General features: G+C 41.4%; 1 protein-coding gene across 23 annotated transcripts in view; it reads left to right on the top strand.

The window, feature by feature from the left end:
• Positions 1-1,241: 1,241 nt before the first annotated feature.
• ANO5 (anoctamin 5) overlaps positions 1,242-23,344 on the top strand; it is a 116,181-nt gene continuing 94,078 nt past the window's right edge. For 3 of the 23 annotated variants that reach the window (XM_089310553.1, XM_089310528.1, XM_089310547.1), the window contains exons 1-2: positions 7,213-7,467; positions 21,757-21,803. Coding sequence is in view for 6 of the 23 variants with exons in the window: in XM_051824965.3 (XP_051680925.2) it covers positions 1,295-2,153; positions 21,757-21,803 (906 nt within the window). In the remaining 17 variants the exon portion in view is untranslated. Of the gene's footprint in view, positions 2,154-7,211; positions 7,473-21,756; positions 21,804-23,344 lie in introns of those variants that run through there. The other 20 variants (XM_089310548.1, XM_070072433.2, XM_089310542.1 and 17 more) reach the window with 16 other exon arrangements.

Here is a 23,344-nt window from a genome sequence, read left to right as displayed (position 1 = left end):
TGGATATGTATGGTTGACGATTCTGTGCAGAGGCAGGGAGTAACAATGAAGGAAATGGACAGATCCTAAAATTATGAACGGAAAGCAGCATGAACTACTTCAGTGATACAAACACAGAAAATATTCCTCAAGAAGCAAAAAGTGGTGGAAAAGATACAGACTTCTATGCAAAGAACACAACTGGTTTTCCACTTTGTTAAAGTGTAGAAGAAGCAGATAAAATATAAGCCCCTCAGCATCAAAATATTCCATTTAATTTTGAACAAAATCAACACGTAATGTCTTCCTTTTGAGGTAGCTAGGTAGACATTTGCTTTTGTGTGTAAGAAGGGTTGAAAAAAATGAGAATTTTTTTTAAAAAAATAATTTTTGTATGATGGCTTGAGGAACCAGCCTTGAAGCCACTTACAGTAATTATATGGACTCTATTGTGCATTAACTTAAATATAGTTACACCTGTAAAAAACAATTCCAAATTACATCTAGGAAGAAACTGCTTATAGTCTCCAACCTCTTGGCCAGAATTGATATATTCCTGATATTTAAGTTAGAGATATCACCGTATAGAAAAAAAAAAAAAGTGATTTCCAGTTCCTCAGTTAACCATGACCATACACAAGACACTTCTCACTAAACCTGTTTCCTCGTCTATAAAAGCTGATTCAGTATACAAAGTAAATAGAATAGAAAAGAAACAGGTAGGAGCAGGGGGATGAGGAATGGTGATGGTCTCTGGCACCTCACTTCAGCCACTCCCTGCTCAGCACTCTCAAGGCTGTGGGCTCAGACCACTACCTCACCTACTTCAGGACCACGCACCCTGCTCCAGGTTGGAGTTGTGGAGACCCGAAGCAGCACGGGTTCCTTTTAGGAGCGGCGGAAAGCGTTAACACTCTGCATGCCAAGCCTTTGTAGCGTGCTCCTCACACCATCCTCCAGGAGGTGAGTGCTGTTGTCACTGGACGACCTGGAAACTGCAGCTGATGGGAACTTGCCCAACACGCTCCAACTTTAAAGCTGGCAGAGGCTGACTTCGAAATCGGGGCACAGGTGTGACCTTTCCTCACCTGTAGAAGAGAGCTTGTCCTTTCTCAAGGAAGCCGGTAGCGCCCAGGGGCCCGAGGGCGCGGAGGGGTTGTCGGAACCTCGGAGACCCCGGCGGCCACGAGCCAGCCTTAAAGGGGGAGGGGGCTCTTTAAGGGCGGGGAACTTTTTCCTCCCCCGACAAAAAGTAACTCCCGAAGCGGGAGGGGTTCTCTCCGAGGGGCACTCGCGGTGAGCTGAGAGCCTAGCGATGGATAAGGACCCAGCCAGCCGGGTTTCTGAGGAGGAGGAAGAGGAGGGTTCAGAGGGTAGGGGGGCGGAAGCCCCAGTGAGCACCGAGTCCTGGCCCAGGGTCGACCTGGAGGAATGGGAGTGGCGGAGCCTGTTGAGAACTGAGGTGGCCGGTCAGGGGAGCCGGGAGGCGGCGGGTCCCGCGGGGGCCGCCCCAGAGGAGCGACGGGAGGCGGGCCTCGGGGTGGCTCCGGAGGCGGCGGAGCCGGAGTCGGCGAGCTCCGACGGCCCCAGCGGAGAGGAGGCGGCGGGCGTAGAGCCCGGGTCGCCGAGGGGCGGGGAGATGGCGGCCCCGGAGGACTGGAGGCGGGCAGAGGGGCGGAGAGAGAGCGAAGGAGCGCTCGGGAAAGGCCCGCAACTGGAGGTCAGTAGTGGAAAGAGCCCGGACCGGCGCAGCCAGGGGGAGAAGCAGGGCAAGCTCCGGGACAGGTACTGGGAGGCCTACTGGGAAAGGGGCAGGGAGCGCTACCGGCAGAAGAAATCGAAGCGCAGGCCCAAGGGCGCGGGGCAGGTGCAGGGGGGCAAGGTCGAGTGGAAGTACCAGCTGGAGAGGAAGTCCAACTGGCTGCAGAGCACGGGATTCGTGGAGTCTGTGGAGGAGGACAAGTCCTCGCCCTGCAGGGAGAGTCCCGACATCTTCAAGGTCCGGGTGTCGGACGCGCAGTTCCGGCAGCCGGCAATCAGATTCAGTATCCGCCCCACGCCTTCTCGTCGCCTGTCGCAGCGGCCGGTTGGGAGCTGCCTCTCCGGCCTCAGTGTCATGAACGAGCTAGCGAAGATGGGTGACCCGAACCTCCTGGAGATGGTGCAGGAGGAAGGTAAGGAGCCCGCCGGCGGGAGGGCGGGGCTGCGCGCGTGGACTCCGCCGTCCCCAGCGCTGAGCCCCGGGGGACGTTGGTGGACCTGCGGCCAGCGCCGGGGACGTTCGCGGCGTGGCGTCCCCGCGCGAGACGGGGAACCGCAGCGTAGACCGCCTCTGACTTGAATGTGCCTGGGGTGGGTTTAGCTCCCACGATTTGCTTTGCCGCTCCCGCGCGCCTAGCACCTGCGTTCTGTGACTCCCTCGAGTCCGGGACACCCTCCTTGCTCCCTTGTGTTGCAGGACAGATGAGTACTTCGGAGAGGCCAGGCTAGCGCGCTGGGCACCACCCCAAAGCAGAAAGGGTCTCCCAAAGGGAGCCGCGCGGTAAAGATCAGGATCGCGATCCCACGTGCCACGGAACTGGCCCTCACTCCTTTAGCCTTTCTGCGGATTACTGATAGTGCTTTCAGATGCTTGTTAATCTTGCGAGGGCTGACTTTAAGGTCTATCAGTTTAAGATGCTTATGCACTTGGAAACGGTGCTGCTTTTACAGGTCAGCTTTAACTGGACCTGTAGTGGCATTGAAAGACATTTGTCTGTTGCTTGCTGAAGACTGCTCAGATCTGTGTTCTGTGGTATCTCGTTTCGTAGACACATTTTCCTAAAAATGCACGTTTTTCAGTGGCCTTCTGTTGGAACTCAGTTGCTTCAATGACTCTATTTTCATGGCTTTAGTTTTAGTTTGAAGTCCAGAAACGATTTGTTAAAGGGATAAACAGTCTGAGCATGCTCTTACTATTTAGTCTTCAGTGGCACCAAGAAATAGTTGTGTTATTGCATACTTTTCTTCTTTTTAAGCAGCTTCACTGAGACAAAAGCTTCATATCATAAAATCCACCTTTAAATTGTATAGTTTCCTGTTTCAGTATATTTGCAGTTTTGCAACCATCACCATAAAGTAATTTTAGAAAATTTTGTCACCCCAAATAGAAGACTCTTAAGGCAGCCACTCCCCATCCTCCCCACCCTTAGCTCCAGGCACTCCCTAATCTATTACTGTTTCTGTAGATTTGCCTATTCTAGACACTTCAAATAAATTGAATCATGCAACATGTGGTTTGTAGTAACTGCTTTTTTCTCTTAGCCTGTAGATTTTTGAAGTTCATTCATTGGAGTTTGTAATAGTGTCTTTCAATTGCCAAGTAACTTTCCCACTGTAGAGATATACCACAGCTTAACCATTCATCAGTTGCTGGGCATTTAGGTTATTTCCACATTTTTGATAACTATGAGTAATGCTGCTGTGAACATTCATATCAAATTTTTGTGTCAACGTATGTTTTCTTTTTTAAGATTGATTTATTTATTTGAAAGTCAGAGTTACATAGAGAGACAGAGAGGCAGAGAGAGGGAGGCCTTCCATCTGCTGGTTAGTTGACCTCAATGTCCAGAGCTACACTGATCCAAAGTCAGGAGCCAGGAGTTTCCTCCAGGTCTCCCACATGGGTGCAGGGGCCCAAAGACTTGGACCATCTGCTTTCCCAGGCCAAAGCAGAGAGCTGGATCAGAAATGGAGCAGGCGGGACCTAGAACCAGTGCCCATATAGGATGCTGGCACTGCAGGCTGTGGCTTTATCTGCTGCACCACAGCGCCATCCCCATCAACATATGTTTTCATTTTTCTTAGGTTATACTTAAGAATGAAATTGGTAGATTGTGTGGTAGTCCTGTATTGCACATTTTGTGAAAGTGCCAACCTACTTTCCAAGTGTCGGTATTTACATTTCCACCAATAATGGAAAAGAGTTCCCATTTCTCTACATCCACACTAACAGTTGTTTTGTCTGCCTTTTTTTTTAGTATAGCCATCCTAGTAGTTGTGAAAGCGTGTCTCTAAGTGACTTTGATTTGCATTTCCTTGGTGACTAATATGTCAAGTATTTTCATGAATTATTGGGTGTTTATATATCCACTTTGGAGAAATGTCTATTCAAGTCCTTTGTTTTAATTTTTCTACAATTGATTTATAATAGCTCTCTCTGTTCCATATTCTGATCCACTATAGACATATGGTTCGCAGATATTTTCACCTTTTCTGTGGGTTTTCTTCCTTTGTTCTTCATGGCATGACTCTATGCACATTCCCCCTTTTGAAATAATAAAAAAAAAATTTGAAGATAGAAGGAAATAACTTTGACTAATGACTGCTGAATGATGTAGTAAATGTGCATTGATGCCTTTGTATTCACCAGATATGCATTCCAAGCTGTCTAGTGGATTCCTGAAGCCATGGATAATACTGAACCTCATATACACTATGTTTTTTCCTATACATTCATACCCATGCTACAGTTTAATTTATAAATTAGACAATCAGGGGACAGCATTGTGGCATAGCAGCTAAGCTACCACCTGCAATGTTGGCATCTCAAATTGGAGTGCTAGTTTGAATCCTGGCTACTCCATTTTTTTGGGGGGGGGGACAGGAAGAGTGGACAGTGAGAGACAGAGACAGAGAGAAAGGTCTCCCTTTGCCATTGGTTCACCCTCCAATGGCCGCCACGGCCGGCACGCTGCGGCCGGCGCACCGTGCTGATCCGAAGCCAGGAGCCAGGTGCTTCTCCTGGTCTCCCATGGGGTGTAGGGCCCAAGCACTTGGGCCATCCTCCACTGCACTCCCGGGTCACAGCAGAGAGCTGGACTGGAAGAGAATCCAGCACCCCGAACGGGACTAGAAGCCGGTGTGCTAGCACTGCAGGCAGAAGATTAGCCTATTGAGCCACGGCACCGGCCGCTACTCCACTTCTGATCTAGCTTCCTGCTAATATGCCTGAGGAAAACAGTGGAAGTGGAAGTGGGCCAAAGAAGTTGGCCCCTGCCATCCACATTGGAGACCTGGATAGTACTCCAGGCTCCTGACATCAATCTGGACCAGGCCCAGCTGCTGAGGCCAACTAGGGAGCAGCCAACTGGGGAGCAAAGCAGTAAATGGAAGATAGGATTGGTGTTCAGTCATGCAAAAAATGCAAATGACTTTCAGAAGTATAACATCAGAGTTCCCTTTCTTTTTAAAAATATTTGTTTGAGGGGATGGTGCTGTGGTGTAGTGAGTTAAGCCTCCGCCTGTGGTGCCAGCATCTCATATGGGTACAGATTCAAGTCCCAGCTGCTCCACTTCTGGACCCCCTCCCTGCTAATGGCCTGAGAAGGCGATGGAGGATGGCCCAGGTGCTTGGGCCCCTGCACCCACATGAGAGACATAAAGGAAGCCCCTGGCTCCTGGCTTCCGATCAGCCCAGCTCCAGCTGTTATGGCCATTTAGGGAGTGGACCAATGGATGAAAGACCTCTTTCTCTCTCCCTCTCTCTTTCTGTAACTCTGCCTCTCAAATAGATAAGTAAATCTTTTAAGAAACATTTATTTGAAAGGCAGAGTGGCATACATACACACATGCAGAGAGAGAGAGAGAGAGAGAGAGAGAGAGAAAGCTTTCATCCACTGGTTTATTCCCAAAATGCGTGCAATAGCTACAGCTGGGCCTCTTATGTAGACTGAAGGGACCCAAATACTAGTGCTATCTTCTTTTGCTGCTGCTACTTTCCCAGGCACATTAGCAGGAAGCCAGATACCAAATGGAACAGCTGGAAGTCAAAATCAGTATTCTGATAAGGGATGCCCACTGCAGGATGCTGGCCTTGCAAATAGCAGCCTAACCCCTGTGGCACAATGCTGGCCCCTGAATACCACTTAGGTACTCATTTAATGGTTCTTTCTTCTTCTTTTTCTTCTTCTTCTTCTTCTTCTTCTTCTTCTTCTTCTTCTTCTTCTTCTTCTTCTTCTTCTTCTTCCTCTTCTTCCTCTTCTTCCTCTTCTTCCTCTTCTTCCTCTTCTTCCTCTTCTTCCTCTTCTTCCTCTTCTTCCTCTTCTTCCTCTTCTTCTTCTTCTTCCTTTCCTGATGACTGTTTGTTGTTCTTTTTTTTTTTGTAATTTCAATAACCTGAAAATCTAAATTTGTATATTTAAAGCACTCAGTAATTCCTTATAATTACTTCTGAGGTAAAACTATGAAAGGTATAGATACATATTTTTCATTGAAGGAAGAGTAGAAGTGAAGATGTATACTAAATAATGTTCTCTGCATGGATTTCAAGTGTTTTTCTGCACCAAAATAAACATATTTTAATTCACGCTTTCATGAACTTTGGAGTACCCTCTTGTGTTACCAAAGTCACATTTGAAGATTAAATATGACAGAGTTAAACAGTTGATTCACTTGTAATAAGATTTCTTTTCATAGATATCTTAACTTGTAGACAAATTAATGAACGGTTTCTAGGTTTTATTACATTGTTTTTAAGTCTTTTTTCTTCACAATGAAACACATAAGCAATACATGACCTCAATTGTTTATTTTCTTTCTTTTTTTTTTTTTTTTTGACAGGCAGAGTGGACAGTGAGAGAGTCAATTGTTTATTTTCTATCTGCTAATTTTAAAATTGAAATTTTAAGGGTGAAATGTAATAGAACACTTAAAAGGCTACAAAAACAAACATTACTAGTAAAATAGTTTTGCTGAAATTGAACTATTGACTGGTTAACATTTAAGGAAATTCAGATTTGAAATATTCATTCTTTAGCTGATTTATGATACAGTCACCATTGGAAAATAAAGTCTAGGAGTTTAGCTTTGGAAAAGGCAGTTTAAATGTTGAATGTTTAAGTTGTCTACATCTTAACAATTACATTAAGCACTGTGTTTGACGAAAAATCACCTGCTTTTTAGAAATGTGGATCTTTATTTTCATATAAAATCACAGGCCATGTAATGACAGAGACCTGAGAAACACATTGCTAGGTGTTTTTGTCATGCTAACATAAGAGTGTCCTTAAAAAAACAAGTGGTATAGCCTTCTACACACCTATACTACATTATGATCTTAGGGGACCACCATTATATATGTGGTCTCTCATTGACTGAAATATCACTATATGTCATGTGACTGTACTTAAATTTAATTTTATGCTGCTGGTAGAAGTTGTAAGCTGAGAAGACCATCTGGTAAATACAAGGGCTATTTTTGGGTTCTGGGTTTGCTTGAGTGTGTATTCTTAGTAATGTGCTCTCTGAGTTGTTCGGTTGGCTTTCGTTTTAGCAAATATTTGATGATTATCACAGTGGATTGGTATCAAACCCTTCATATCTCTGGTTTCCAGCTTACAGGAAGAATGTAGTTATTTCCATTCATGTTAAAGGAAGCTGGAGGAATCACAAGACGTTGATTTAGAGTTGTTGGCTTCAAATCCTGCCTCTTCAGAGGTTTTGACAGAGGTTTGGTAATTATATACAATTATTGCATTTTTATACTCTGAATGAGTGTGAAAGTGTACCTCAGTCTATGGAATGTGACACCAGTTGCTTATGTGTGTGGCTGTGTCTGTAAGAGTGAGCTAATGAACCATATGCATGTGTGAGAGTGAGTATAGTGTGAAAGGAAATAAATCTGTTCTCCTGAATCTTTCTGCTTTTCAGAAAAGGATACAATTTACAAAGTTTGCTATTGGTGGCTCTCCAGGTTTGTGGTAGACAGAGGTGTAACTGGGCCAGGTGCCCAGAGAGGGCTATAGTCAAAGTGGTTTGGGAGCTGGTACCAGGGTAAACCAGAAGGATGAGGTTTCAGGCAAGGTCTGAAAGGAGGATATCTAAACTGATATGTAAAAAATAAGCAAGGGTTAGTATGGGAAGAAAGCACTTGTTCATGTTAGGGAAAGGATTCAGTAAAGTTAAAGTGTGAGAGGAGAAATAGTGATGAAAATCATTGGAAGGATATATGTTGTCTGCTTTCCACATTCTTTTTTTTTTTTTTTTTTTAATTTATTTGACAGGTAGAGTTATAGACAGTGAGAGAGAGAAACAGAGAGAAAGGCCTTCCTTCCATTGGTTCCTCCCCAATGGCTGCTACGGCCAGCGCTGCGCCAATCCGAAGCCAGGAGCCAGGTGCTTCTTTCTGGTCTCCCATGTGGGTGTAGGAGCCCAAGCACTTGGGCCATCCTACACTGCCCTCCCGGACCACAGCAGAGAGCTGGACTGGAAGAGGAGCAACTGGGACTAGAACCCAGCGCCCATATGGGATGCCGGCACCACAGGCAGAGGATTAACCAAGTGAGCCATAGTGCTGGCCCCTCCACATTTTTAAGTAATCACATTGCATCAGATTCTGATAGGAATTTGAAAATATTTTTTCACTTAGTTTTATGTTAAGTGGAGCAAAGTTAGAGTCAATGCTTGCATTTTTTCTTCTTTCTCTTTGCAAAAATAAAATTGTAAAACACTCTATTGACCTAGTAGTAGTTGTTTGATGGTTGTGTGCTTGAACTATATTTTGTTTAGTGTATTGTTCTTCCACATAAGAGTGATCTTTTTTGTCCTCAAAACAATAAAAGATCCATAAGTTAATGCTCAAGTGTTAACACCTTTAGTGACAAAGCATTCATTCTTTAGAATACTATTCTTTTACTGTTCTTTATAAGAGTGTGTTAAATTGGTTTCCTTTTCATTCATAAATCCAATGAGAGAGAACCAGGACACTGTGGAGTTTTGAGTGGCACATCCAGGAAGTATTAATGGAGAAAATGGTTTCGTGAAAGCTGTATGTGATGTTTTATGCTTTTTTATTTTTTGTTTGTTTGAAAGGCATAGTTAGAGAGAGAGACAGAGAGATCCATCATGCATCTACTGTTTCACTCCCCAAATGGCTGCAACAGCCAGAGCTGGCCTGGACCTAGCTGAAGTGAGGAACCAGGAGCTTCTTCCTGGTTTCCGATGTAGGTACAGGGGCCAAAGGACTTGGGCCATCATCTGCTGCCCTCCCAGGCGCATTAGTAGGGAGCTGGATCAAAAGTGGAGCGGCTGGGACTCAAACCGGCGCCCATATGAGATTCCATAACACCAGCCTCAAAGGAATGTGTTATCTTATTTGATACTCATGCAAACCTTTGTGAGATGGACATTATACCATTTATATGAAATCAAGCTTTGAATTTTCCTCATATTCTTGGCCACAGTAAGCTAGGGAATGTTTCATTTTGTTTTGTTTGGACATAATCCTGAACCATGTATTATAAGGGTCTTGTTAATATAGGAGATAGGATATTTGTGGGCAGCTGGAAGCCTCTGCTGTCTTAATCACCCACCATTAAGGACCCTCACTATTTTATCAAATGCCTTCTTCTTAAATGAATCAAGCCTGTGAGTATTCAGTCTTTTTTGTTCCTCAGCTTCTACATCTGAAATTTGATGATAATTTGTTGGAAACTTTTATCCAAATATTCTCAGTGCTTGTATGTATCCGTCACTGCACTGCCTCAGCTCCTGTCTAGTTCACTGTCATCTCTCTTGCAGTTCACTTCAGTAGTTTCCTAGTTTGTCTTCTTCCTCCATTCTTATTTCCTCTTAACCCATTCACTATTCAGCAGTAATACTTTTGGTGAAGGGTAAATGTAATAGAGTTTAAAACCTGTTTTTCGGTTTTTTATTTCACTCAGCAAAAAATTTAGACTCATTTACAAGGCACTCAAGGCTGTCTACAAAGTATCTACTCACAACTTCTCTGGCATCTTCTCACTACCCCCAGACTATCTTCATTTCTTTGAACATCTCAAATTGTTGTGATTTGAGCCTTTATTTGTATTCACATGATTTGCTTCTTTCAACATTTAGGTCTTAGTGTAAATTTTCTTCTTGGGGCTGGCACTGTAGCGTAGCAGGAAAAACCGCTGTCTGCAGTACTGGCATCCCATGTGGGTGCAGCTTTGAGTCCCATCTGCGCCGCTTCTGATCCAGCTCTCTATTATGGCCTGGGAAAGCAGTAGAGGATGGCCCAAGGGCCCTTGCACCCATGTGGGAGAACCAGAAGAAGCTCCAGGCTCCTGGTTTCGGATTGGCGCAGTTCCGGCCATTGCGGCCAGTTGGGGAATGAACCAGTGGACGGGAAGACCTCTCTCTCTTTCTCTCTCTCTCTCTGCCTCTGTTCTCTCTCTGTGTAACTCTGACTTTCATATAAATAAATAAATCTTAAAAAAAATTTCTTCTGCCCTGCACCCCATGGGAGACCAGGAAAAGCACCTGGCTTCTGGCTCCTGCCATCGGATCAGCGTGGTGCGCCGGCCGCAGCGCGCCGTTCAGAGAGATTCTCATCCATAAACACATTCCTTTTTTTTTTTTTTTTGTCTTTCTCTTTCTTCATCTCTTGAACTTTTTTAAAAAAGATTTATTTATTTATTTGAACGTGAGAGTTACAGAGAAGGAGAGGCAGAGGCAGAGAGGGAGAGACAGATTTTTCATCTGAAGATTCACTCCCCAAATGGCTGCAATGGCCGGGGCGGGGGGGGGTCAGGCTGAAGGCTCCAGAAGCTTCCTCCAGGTCTCCCACATAGGAACAGGGGCCAAAGCACTTGGGCCATCTTCCTCTGCTTTCCCAGGCACATTAGCAGGGAGCTGGATCATAAGTGGAGCATCCAGGATTCGAACCAGTGCCCATATGGGATGCCTGCACTGCAGGTGGTGGCTTTACCCATTATCCTAAAACGCCAGCTCCCATCACTTGCACCTCGAAGCTTTCTGAACAGTTTGTCTCTTTATAACATTTATCGTAATTTTTGGGGTGTCTCCTATATAGATTTGCCAATTTCTTGATAGTAAAGAATCAACAAATGTAAGTCGTTATCATCACCATCAAATATATTGTTTTGTTGATGACTGAATGTCCGACCTGTGAAAGGTCTGAAAATTTACTGTACTTGAAAGTAAACAAAGTTGCTCATCGGTACTGGTAGAGACATGAGAAACCTGCATAAGAAACAAAGCACAGTTTACTATAGCATTAACTGTAGCCAGATTAGCAGCATTCTTGTACCTATGTGGCTATAGATCATCAATATTCAATGAGTGGCTGGCGCCACGGCTCAATAGCCTAATCATCCACCTGCGGTGCCAGCACACCAGGTTCTAGTCCCAGTGGGGTGCCGGATTCTGTCCCAGTTGCCCCTCTTCTAGGCCAGCTCTCTGCTGTGGCCCGGGAGTGCAGTGGAGGATGGCCTAAGTGCTTGGGCCCTGCACCCCATGGGAGACCAGGATAAGCACCTGGCTCCTGGCTTCGGATCAGCGCGGTGCGCCGGCTGGTGGCCATTGGAGGGTAAACCAACAGCAAAAAGGAAGACCTTTCTCTCTGTCTCTCTGTCTCTCACTGTCCACTCTGCCTGTCAAAAAAAAAAAAAAAAAAGTCTATAAAAATTAAAAAAAAAATATTCAATGAGTAATATAATACCTGCACAGGCAACAGCTTGCAAAAAAGAGAGCAACTCTGAGCTTTTAGTGAATTTGGTCAGTAATTTGCTTTAGAGAGAGCTACTACCCCCATGTTTCTAGACTGTAAGCACATGAGCCCTTTGCTCAAGAACAGTCTACCTTCTCTGTCTTCAAAGGCTGTGCACTCTCCAAAATCCTTGAAAATTATAGTCTAGATATTCCAGTACAAAGATGTACACAACTGTGAGAAACCCAAGAATTGTCTCCTAACAATATCTACCCTTAAATAATTAGCTGTAATTTACTTTGGTTTTGGACAGTTAATTTTAATATTGTATTCCTTGGAGATTTAACCATGTTTTTTAATATAATTATAACTTATTCAGTCTTTTCATGAAACAAGTGACATGATTACACCACAATGTATTTATCCATTCTTCTACTGCTGCATTTTTGAGAGAATTTTGGTATTACAAATTTTCCTAACAATGCTATTATGAATATTTTTATGCTTTTCTATAGTGTTCTGATACATGTTATTTCTGTTGAGTTTTCACTAAGACAGCACTTTTGAACTTCGTGGTCTCAAAGAAGTTCAGAAGCTTTTGTTTATTTTTATTGAAAATTAAAATAGGCACATTTAAAATTTATTAAAAATAATAATTCCATGTTAGCATAAATAATTTATAAGATAACAGTTATATTCTCAAAAGTGAAACAAATATAATATTGACATTGTTCACTTCTTTGAAAATCTATAATCCCTGGCCTAATGGAAGGGTAGATTCTCATATCTTCCTTTATATTGTCTGTTGTGATATGTTGTTTTGGTCCAACTAGTTAAAGAAAATTGCCTACTTACAGATATATAATTGAAAAAGGAAGAATAATTTTAAAAACTTTCAAATAATTACAGATATTCTTCTTTGATACAATTGCACCAAAACTCAAACTAATAATACGTTCTTAAAAGACAGATGTAATGAGAAATTTGAAGCCATCTAAATAAACTTTTCATTTTCTGCTACATTAAAATCCACTGGTCTCCTACTTTAAGGACATTTTTCATCAGTGTATGATTTTGTAACATCATATGCTAATTACTTGGAAAATATTAGTTCACTAAGTTAAATAGATCTGCCAAATGTTGACATATTTCATTATAAAATATCAAAAAGCCACATTACATCATTGCTGTCATCTGGAAAGTCTTGGGAAAATTTCATGGTGACAGATAAAGTTTTTTAAATTTAGAGCTTTCATTTAAAATTCAAATTTTATCACTGACAATAAACACTATTTGCTATTTTCTATGAAGAATCATGCTGTTAATTTTTGAGAAAATAACTCCCAAATAACGAAGATTGTATAATAAAATATGTCTACTGGTCATATTTTCTTTTTCTCTTTTTATAAATTTTGAATTTGTTTATTCATACTTTGAGTTAAAATTGTGTGACATGAACTCTGATATTTCACTTTACAACACAAAGCACTTTTTCTTTCCTTCTCTTCCTTCCTTCCTTGGCTTTGTTTTTCTTCCTCCTCATTTCTTTCTAGATATTGGAGTACCCATGGTACAATCCTTAAGGCTTTTCTCTGTCTTCATTTTCTCTGTCTTCCTTCAAGCTTCATAGTTTCATGGCTTTTATAAAAAAAAAAAAAAAAAAAAAAAAAAAAAAAGTTTATTTGAAAGGCAGAGTTACAGAGAGGAAGAAACAGAGAGAAATATTCCATTCACTCACTGCCAGGTGCCCCAGCAATCATATTGGATGCTTGTGTCACAGCTGATGACTTAACCTACTATGCCATAAGGCCAACCCCCACAAAGTACTTTTTTTTTTTTTTTCAGGTAACGGTAGTTTGGAATGCAACAGGAGTACTTCAAGCATACTTCCTATTTCTTTATAGATTGTTAAGAAGATGTATATTCAAAGTGAAGGTTTAGGAAATTAAGCAGTTTTTAAATAAATCATCTGCTTTTTCTTTTAAGATTTTTATTTATTTATTTGAGTTATAGACAGTGAGAGGGAGAGACAGAGAGAAAGGTCTTCCACTAACTAGTTCTCTTCTCAAATGGCTGCAACATCTAGAGCTGGGCTGATTCGAAGCCAGGAATCAGCAGCTTCCTCTAAGTCTCCCATGTGCATGCAGGAGCCTAAGCACTTGGACCATCTTCCACTGCTTCCCAGACCATAGCAGAGAGCAGGATCAGAAGAGGAACATCCAGGACTAGAATCCGTGGCCATATGGGATGCCGGTCCTGCAGGCAGAGGATTAACCTACTGCTCTAGCCCCCGAAAAATTAAGCATTTTTACTGTTTCCTCGAGGATGGTTTTAAGATATACTGGACATTTAGCTCTTCTTTCTACTGAGGATGCATGATGATGATGAATATAGTGACTTGTTTCAGTTGGTACCACTGCCATCACATAATGTATCTGTTTTGGGGTCTCTGTTCCTCTAATACTATTATTAATTATTATGAATACAAAGGCTATTCTCAACTGCTTGTATTTCTTAACATTTTAGAATTGTTTTCTCACACTCTTTCTTGAAAATTTTTTGCCATTTGACTTGGATTAAGTTAAGCCAATAGATAATTTAGCATACATTTATTCTCTAACAATATTATATTTTGTAATCATGAACCTCTTATTTCTTCTATACCCTTTTTTGTTCAGATTTATTTTATTTACTTGAAAGGCAGAGGTACAGAGAGGGGAGAGACAAAGAGAGATCTTCCATCCACTGGTTCCCTCCCCAAATGGCCATAATGGCCAGGGCTGGACCAGACCAAAGCCAGTAGGCAGAAGCTTCTTCTAGGTCTCCCATGTGAGTGCAGGGGCCCAAGGATTTGGGCTATCTTTTTCTGCTTTCTCAGGCACATTAGCAGGGAGTTGGATGTGAAGTGGAGCAGTCAGGACTCAAACTGGCACCTACATGGGATGCCACAATGCCACTCCCTCTTCCATACCATTTTCCAGAGTTGAATTTCATTCACTGTGATGATGTTTGGCTAAAAGTATACATTGTGATTTAAGAAAAATTGATGATTTTTGTCACATTTCTCATGTATAATATATATAATGTATATATACAATTCAATGCGTAGAATGTGAAAGAAAAAATTGAGAGAATATGGGATTGGATATGCCAGAGATTATTTTGATAAGAGCACGCCTATTTCTTTCTTTCTTTTTTTTTTAAGATTTATTTATTTATTTGAAAGGAAGAGTTACAGAGACAGAGGCAGAGAGAGAGGGAGGTCTTCCATCTACTGCTTCACCCCTCAAATGGATGCAACAGCCAGAGCTGGGCCAACCCAAAGCCAGGAACCAGAGCTTCTTCTGGGTCTCCTTGAACCAGCGCCCATATGGGATGCTGGCACTGCAGGTGACAGTTTTACCTGCTATGCCACAGCGCTGGCCCCTGGCACACCTATTTCTAATCAAAGAAGAAATGTGTTTGAAATTTTTAAAATGGCAGTGTCTTCAACAATGACTTCAGTTACCCATGTGACATCATATTCACTCTTCATTCCCTAAGCACATAATGCATCTGCACAGATAACTGTATCACCTTTCTAACAGCAATACTATATATTTATTGTAATACTTTGTTTTCTTTACATCATAATTTTACAAATTTTTATGATCACTAAATCTAATGGTTTGAGTTGAACTTTGTTTATAACTCTTAGAGGTAATATAGTTAAATACATTTTGGACTTTTGAAAGTCACATTTGAAGAGAAAAGACAATTAGGCATTGCCTTCAAATTTATGAATGAAAATGGAGATGTCCATCTCTATCCCATTTCAATGACTAGAAAATCAGCTTTTTATCATAATGAAAATTAATGAAATATCAAATAAGCTACTTGCAAAGAAAAAGAAGAACTTAGCTCTCAGTTTTGAAGGTTCAAGGGCATTCTTTGGTGCCTCTTTTGGCATAGTTCTGGTGTATATTACTTCTGGTGGTACATGACCGTGATGGAAACTTGCATGGGGGAACCAGAAATTTAGAGAGGGGAGGGTCATCTTGGTCCTTTCTATTTTAAATTTTAACAACCTTCTCAATTAGAACTGAAGGGTTTTACCAAGGGGCCACCAAAAAATTGCCTCACATCCTCAGTGACCTAAGGACCTCCCACTAGACCTCACCTCTCATAGCTTTCCTCAGCTTCCAACACCACCATCCTAGGGATCAAACCTCCAGTTGCAGTAGAATCCTAGGTGACAGCTACACCAAAACCATAGGAAGTCCCAACTTAATGTGATACTGGGAGAAAAAGAGAAAGTTTTTAAAGAGCATCGCTTAATATGGAAGTTTTATGAAGCAGTACCTGCATCTTAGCTTTATGTTGATGTTGGTGTTCTTGGCATCCAGAGTAATGGAATGATGATGTTAGTTAATGGTATTCTATCAAAGACAAACACAAAAAGGGCTATCAGTCAGTGTATTTTTCTCTAGTAAATATAATGTTGCAGTGCTTGCTAATTAAAGACAATCAACCTGGAAGGTGTTATACTAACTGGAAAATATTCATCTTGCTGCTTGTTGCCTTATTTCATGCAGTTCTGTGTATCATTATCATTATGACTTCCTCTCCCTTTCTCTAGGGAAATTTATAGCCATCACTTAGAGCTTTAATGAGCTTATATAGCTTTGCCATGTAATCAGTGACAGGGAGAATCAAAAAATCTGCATGTATTATTTTGGTAACTTGTAGCAAGAAGAAAAAAATGTCTTTTTTTGGGACTCAGGCTAATTCAACTTACTTTAACCAAGAACTGGTTTTTCTTTTCATTAAGGAGGGCATGAGCAGTTTTGTCCTATGTAAAATAGAGGGTACACCTTTATTTATTTATTTATTTATTTTGACAGGCAGAGTGGACAATGAGAGAGAGAGAGAGAGACAGAGAGAAAGGTCTTCCTTTACCGTTGGTTCACCCTCCAATGGCCGCAGCCGGTGTGCTGCGGCCGGCACACTGCCGCTGATCCGAAGCCAGGAGCCAGGTGCTCCTCCTGGTCTCCCATGTGGGTGCAGGGCCCAAGGACTTGGGCCATCCTCCACTGCACTCCCGGGCCACAGCAGAAAGCTGGACTGGAAGAGGGGCAGCCGGGACAGAATCTGGCGCTCCGACTGGGACTAGAACCTGGTGTGCCGGCGCCGCAGGCGTAGGATTAGCCTATTGAGCCACCACGCCAGCCAGAGTGCACCTTCAAGCAGGTTTTGTAAGAACTGAAATGCGCTTGACACAAATCATTGGTATTATATCGGGGGACTCAAAAGAAGTCACATGAGAAGCTGTCTTTGGCTTGAGCCTTTTAGAGAAATTGTGCTATCAAAATTCCCACATGAAATGCAGAATAGCAAACTCTTTTAAGGAATAAATCTCATAGAGTCAGAACTGGTTGAAACTTTATGTATTAGTCAAGGTTCTCAAGAAAACACAGAATTGATAAGATATGAATAGAGATATATGAAGGGGGATTTATTTATGGCAACAGAGAAGTCCCAGGGCAGCTTAACTGCAGGCTGGAGACCCTGGAATGTCAGTAGCATGGCTCAGTTCCAGTCCCAAAGCAGTGGGTGTAGTTCTCTCAGTTTGAGGCCCAACCCCGAGTGCCAGCAAGGGGACTGCTGGTATAAGGTCCTGGAGTACAAGGATCAGAAACTGATGTCCAAGGCAGGAGTCAGGCAAGTCATTGCTCTCAGAGAAGGTGACAGTGCATCTTCTGCACCTGGTTCCTCCAGATCCCTAGCCAGTTGTTGGTGCTTGCTTTCCCCAAAGCCAAATCTGCCCACCTAGTCTGCTCAGATTCACACGCTCATACCATTTGTATACATCCTCATAGACACATTCAAAATAAGGGTCTCCCTTTTTCTGAACTGAGTATTCCTTAATCCATTCAAGTCGGTGCTATAAAATCAACTATCACACTTTATGAGACTTTGTATTCAGATTTCATTGGAGTTTCCTGACATCTGAGTCTGATAGAAATGAATTTATTTTGGGATTCATAAATATTTTCAAAAACATTCTCATATTTAAAGATTGGATTACATTAAATTACATTACATATTTAAAGATTGGATTACATTAAAAACCAAATAGAAAGTTATCTTGAAAAATCTTGAGCTCTGTAGAGTCTGGGGCCCTGTTGCATGGTGGTTATCATCTAGAGCTGCCATGTCTTCACTGTGTTCTTAACGTTCGCTAAATGTATGCAGTTCACTTGAGTAGTCTTCTAGCCCGCTGTGGACATTCAAATTTGAGACATCTGTTCTAGTTTAATTTCATCACTGTACATATTGAAATACTGACTCCTGAAAAAGATTGTCATTTGCCAATGTAACTTTAGTTACATATACGTAACAGATTCTGTAAGAAACTGACTACAGTGCCTGGCACATGTTTAGTTCTCAACATGTTTTGTCTCATTGTTTGCAGCAAAGGTAATAGAAGAAACACCTCTCTTACTGGCCTGCTCTTCCTTTTTTTTTCTATGAACATTTATCTGGCAACATTCATTTGCCAATCACTGTGCTACAGAGAACAAAATCAGATATTATGCCCACCTTTCAGGAACTTTCACTCTTTGGGGTGGTAAAAAATATAAATAAAAAAGCACACAAAATCATTTCAAATTGAAACTGAGAAATGCCGTCGAGTAGACATATATTAGGTGATTTGAAAAAGATAGGTGAGAGAAGGCTTTTCTGATGAGAATATGACTTTCAAACTTATAGCTGAAGGATGTGGTGAAGAATTACCCTGGGGTAGGTTGGGGGAGGGGAGTGGCAGGGAATAAAGTATACAATCCTTGCAGAGGAATAATTAGGAGCTAAGGCACTTCAGAGAGGAATCTGAAGGAAAGCATAAGGGATTAAAAGAAGACTGGTGGGCTGGATTTAAGAGGGCAAGAAAGTGAAGCTGGAGAGGTAGGCTGGTTTTAATTAATTTGAAAGAATTAACATAGTCTGCCAAAGACAAAGATTTTACATCATGAATGATCCCTGTCTTGTTATCAAAGATATGAACCATGCGTCTACTTTTTTTTTTTTTATTTGACAGGTAGAGTTGTAGACAGTGAGAGAGAGACAGAGAGAAAAGTCTTCCTTCCATTGGTTAACTCCCCAAATGGCCACTACCGCCAGCACTGCGCCAATCTGAAACCAGGAGCCAGGTGCTTGCTTCTTCCTGGTCTTCCATGTGGGTGCAGGGCCTAAGCACTTGGGCCATCCTACACTGCCTTCCTGGGCCACAGAGGAGAGCTGTAGTGGAAGAGGAGCACCGGGGCTAGAACTGGCGCCCATATGGGATGCCGGTGCCGCAGGCAGAGGATTAACCAAGTGAGCCACGGTGCTGGCCCCTGCATCTACTTTTAAAAGTAAAATACAGTTTACATGAAGTAACTGTTTCTTACAAATCAATGATTATTTTCACATAGCCTTATTTTAACAAATGAGTAGTTAATAACTATGCTGCTTGGTAGGAAGCTTTGGAGCTTATCCACATATAATAGTTTCATTTATGTGACGGACTTAATGATTAGGAAGAATAGCTGAGTGATTAGCATCATCTGTGAAAAAGAATTGTACTATTGTGAACTAGGTACAATTAATTTCATTTAACATATATTAAATATTGTTTTGTGGAATGAATTGTGTTTCTTGGATTATGAAAAAGATGTACAAATTACTGATTTATAAATTTCTGTGTTTTCAGAATATATCCCAACTCTTACAGAATTACTGTTACTTTGGAATGATTTTAAGTGGTAGTAATATTTTATTTGATTTCCCTTGTGATATTTTCTTCAAAAGCATTTTATGGAAATATTGACAAATATTTCTCAGTATTTTTCGAAGTTGGAATTACATGGGAATAAGAATTTAAATTCTCTGTTGCCTTTTTTACAGTCAGAAACTTATTTGAGTCCTAATGGTTCACCTAACCATTGTGACTCTATCTGGGGGGTGAGTAGTAATTTGGCCTATTTAGAAAATGGTCGTGTTCTGGTACTGTTTTACTTGCAACCAGTCTGGTTCAATTCTGGGAAAACAAGTCAAAGAGAATATGAAAACTCATATAGTGATAACTAAGAGATATCATTGAACAGCACTGTTGGATGTCTTTGTCTCGGCAGTTTGGTAGGTATGGATTGAGAACTGTACTGATGAGAGTTGAGTTTATTTCTTACTGGATGATATTTTTCCTACATATCATTATCTTACTATTCTTCTAAACAGTTTTCATTTTTTTTTATTTTTATTTATTTATTTATTTATTTTATTTATTTAATGAATATAAGTTTCCAAAGTACGAATAATGGATTACAATGGCTTCCCCCCCGTACCGTCCCTCCCACCCACTACCCTCCCCTTTCCTACTCCCTCTCCCCTTCCATTCACATCAAGATTCATTTTCGATTATCTTAATATACAGAAGATCAGCTTAGTGTACATTAAGTAAGGATTTCAACAGTTTGCTCCCACACAGAAACATAAAGTGAAAAATAATAGATGATTTTTTTAAATGATGATGAAATCAGATCAGACCTATTGTCATGTTTAATCCCAGTGAGAGTCAAGTTGGGAGTTGATAGTTTCTTTTCTTTTTTTTTTTTTTTTTTTTTTTTTTTTTACAGAGGATCAGTTTAGTATGCATTAAGTAAAGATTTCAACAGTTTGCACCCCCATAGAAACACAAAGTGAAATATATTGTTTGAGTACTCGTTATAGCATTAAATTTCAATGCACAGCACATTAAGGATAGAGATCCTACATGAGGAGTAAGTGCACAGTGACTCCTGTTGTTGACTTTACCAATTGACACTCCTGTCTATGGCATCAGTAATCTCCCTATGCTCCAGTCGTGAGTTTCCAAGGCTATGGAAGCCCTCTGAGTTCTCCGATTCTTATCTTGTTTAGACAAGGTCATAGTCAAAGTGGAGGTTCTCTCCTCCCTTCAGAGAAAGGTACCTCCTTCTTTGAAGACCTGTTCTTTCCACTGAGATCTCACTCACAGAGATCTTTTGCCAGAGTGTCTTGGCTTTCCATGCCTGAAATACTCTCATGGGCTTTTCAGCCAGATCCGAATGCCTTTAGGGCTGATTCTGAGGCCAGAGTGCTATTTAGGACATCTGCCATTCTATGAGTCTGCTGAGTATCTCACTTCCCATGTTGGATCACTCTCCCCTTTATTTATTCCATCGGTTAGTGTTAGCAGGTACTAGACTAGTTTATGTGCTCCCTTTGACTCTTAGTCCTTTCATTATGATCAATTGTGACCTGAAATTGATCACTTGGACTAGTGAGATGGCATTGGTACATGCCACCTTGATGGGATTAAATTGGAGTCCCCTGGTATGTTTCTAACTCTACCATTTGGGGCAAGTCAGCTTGAGCATGTCCCAAATTATACATCTCTTCCCTCTCTTATTCCTACTCTTGTGTTTAACAGGGATCACATTTCAGTTAAATTTCAACACTTAAGAATAACTGTGTATTAATTACAGAATTAAACCAGTCATATTAAGTAGAACAGACAAAAAAAACTACTAAGAGGGATAATGTATTAAGTTGTTCATTAACAGTCAGGGCTATGTTTATTTTGACAGGCAGAGTGGACAGTGAGAGAGAGAGACAGAGAGAAAGGTCTTCCTCTGCCGTTGGTTCACCCTCCAATGGCCGCCGCGGCCGGTGCACTGCGGCCGGCGCACCGCGCTGATCTCTTCTAAACAGTTTTTAATGAGACTTCTGTTGGAGGCTGTTTGGAACAGTTTAGTTCCAGGAAAATCTACATTTTCTTCCAGTATTTTCCTTTGAGCTTTCTTTTTTATCATTGCTCAATTTTTGTTTTCACCTTTGGCAAACTTTTTTTTTGTTAGGATTTATTTATTTATTTATTTATTTGAAAGTCAGAGTTACAGAGATGCAGAGTCAGAGGGAGAGAAAGAGAGAAAGTCTTCCATCAACTGGTTCAATCTCCAAATGGCCCACAACAGCCAGAACTGTGCCAATCCAAAGCCAGGAGCCAGGAGCTTCTTCCATGTCTCCCATGTGGGCACAGGGGCCTAAAGGCTTGTGCCATCTTTTACTGCTTTCCCAGAACATAGCTGAGAGCTGGATCAGAAGTGGAGCAGCAGGAACTCGAACTGGTGCCCATATGAGAAGCTAGCACTGCAGGTGGTGACTTTACCCACTATGCCACAGCACCAGTCCCTCTGTCTGCATACTTTTGAACATATTCAGATCAGTTGACCAGTGTAACATGTTTTTCTCTTTCTTATTTCTTCTAGGGAGAGTAGTTACTAGAGAAATAGATCCCAGTCTACAAACAACAGAGGTAAGTTAAATATATGTGTATTAATTTCTCTATAAATGAGAATAAACAATTAAGATATGGTTAGAAGTATAATTCATATGAATAATTAAATCTTTATACTTCAAATATTTATTCACATTACTTATATTTTTTATCTGTAACATTTTTAGTAAGGAAAGCAATTTTCTATTTAATGCATATTTAATGTAGTATCTTTCTAGATGTTGTAAAGGAAAAAAACATAAGTTTGAATTTGTTTTGAGACTTCCTGTGAAATAAACCCAGATGCAGGGCCTTGATATACAAGCTAATAGTATTGGGCTTAAAGAATTTGCCATAGTTTAAATAGTTTTTTATATTATAGCATTACTCAGTGATAGTGCTTATTGATGACTATGCTGGGGGTCAAGTAATTCAAATTGAATGTAGTTACATTAAATAAAACAATAAATCATTACATTAAGTACAGGCAGTGCTTTGTATGTGCAGGTTGTATATCTGGAGATTGAATAAAATGAGGGTCAAAAATAGTTTTTAAGAATTAGAGGTGAGGCCGGTGCTGCGGCTCAATAAGCTAATCCTCTGCCTTGAGGAGCCGGCACACCGGGTTCTAGTCCCGGTCGGGGCGCTGGATTCTGTCCCGGTTGCCCCTCTTCCAGGCCAGCTCTCTGCTGTGGCCAGGGAGTGCAGTGGAGGATGATCCAAGTGCTTGGGCCCTGCCCCGGTATGGGAGACCAGGATAAGCACCAGGCTCCTGCCTACAGATCAGTGCAGTGCGCTGGCCGCAGCGGCCATTGAAGGGTGAACCAACCAACGGCAAAAGGAAGACCTTTCTCCCTGTCTCTCTCTCTCACTGTCCACTCAGTCTGTCAAAAAAAAAAAAAAAAATTACAGAGGTGAAGCCAGTGCTGTAGCACAGTAGGTTAAGCTGCCACCTGCAGTTCCGGTATCCCATATGTGCACCAGTTCAAGGACTGGCTGCCCTACTTCCTATCCAGCTCCCTGCTAATGTACCTGGGAAAGCAGCTGAAGATGACCCTAGTCCTTGGGCCCCTGCCACCCAAGTGGGAAACCCGGAAGAAACTCCTGCACTCCTGGCTTCAGCATGGCCCACCCCTGGTAGTTGGAGCCATTTGGGGAGTGAACCAATGGGTAGATTTCTCTTTCTCTGTCTGTCCTTTTCTCTCTCTCTCATTTTCAAATAAATAAATAAATCTTTAAAAAAATTACAGCTATACTAAACATGTAGATGTTTTTCTTGATATTATTCCCTAAATAATGCAGTATAATGACTATTTATATTGTATTAGATATTATAAGGAATCTAGAGATGATCTAAAGTACATGAGAAGATATAAGTTATATGCAAAAAATAACAATTTTATATAAGGATATCCATATGTTTGGGTATCCTTGCCTGGTTATGGAACCAATCCCCAGAGATAACAAGTGGTAACATTATAACTTGTAGAAATATAGAATATTTTTAACCAAAGGCTTTGTTTAATTTATATGAACTTTTAAAATATACTACAAGTTATATTGCTTTTATACAGAGCATA

The sequence above is a fragment of the Oryctolagus cuniculus genome, chromosome 1, assembly GCF_051225735.1.
Source record: "Oryctolagus cuniculus isolate XC-2025 breed Fujian yellow rabbit chromosome 1, ASM5122573v1, whole genome shotgun sequence".
NCBI classification, from domain to species: domain Eukaryota; kingdom Metazoa; phylum Chordata; class Mammalia; order Lagomorpha; family Leporidae; genus Oryctolagus; species Oryctolagus cuniculus.
This window is presented reverse-complemented; position numbering and strand designations above follow the sequence as displayed.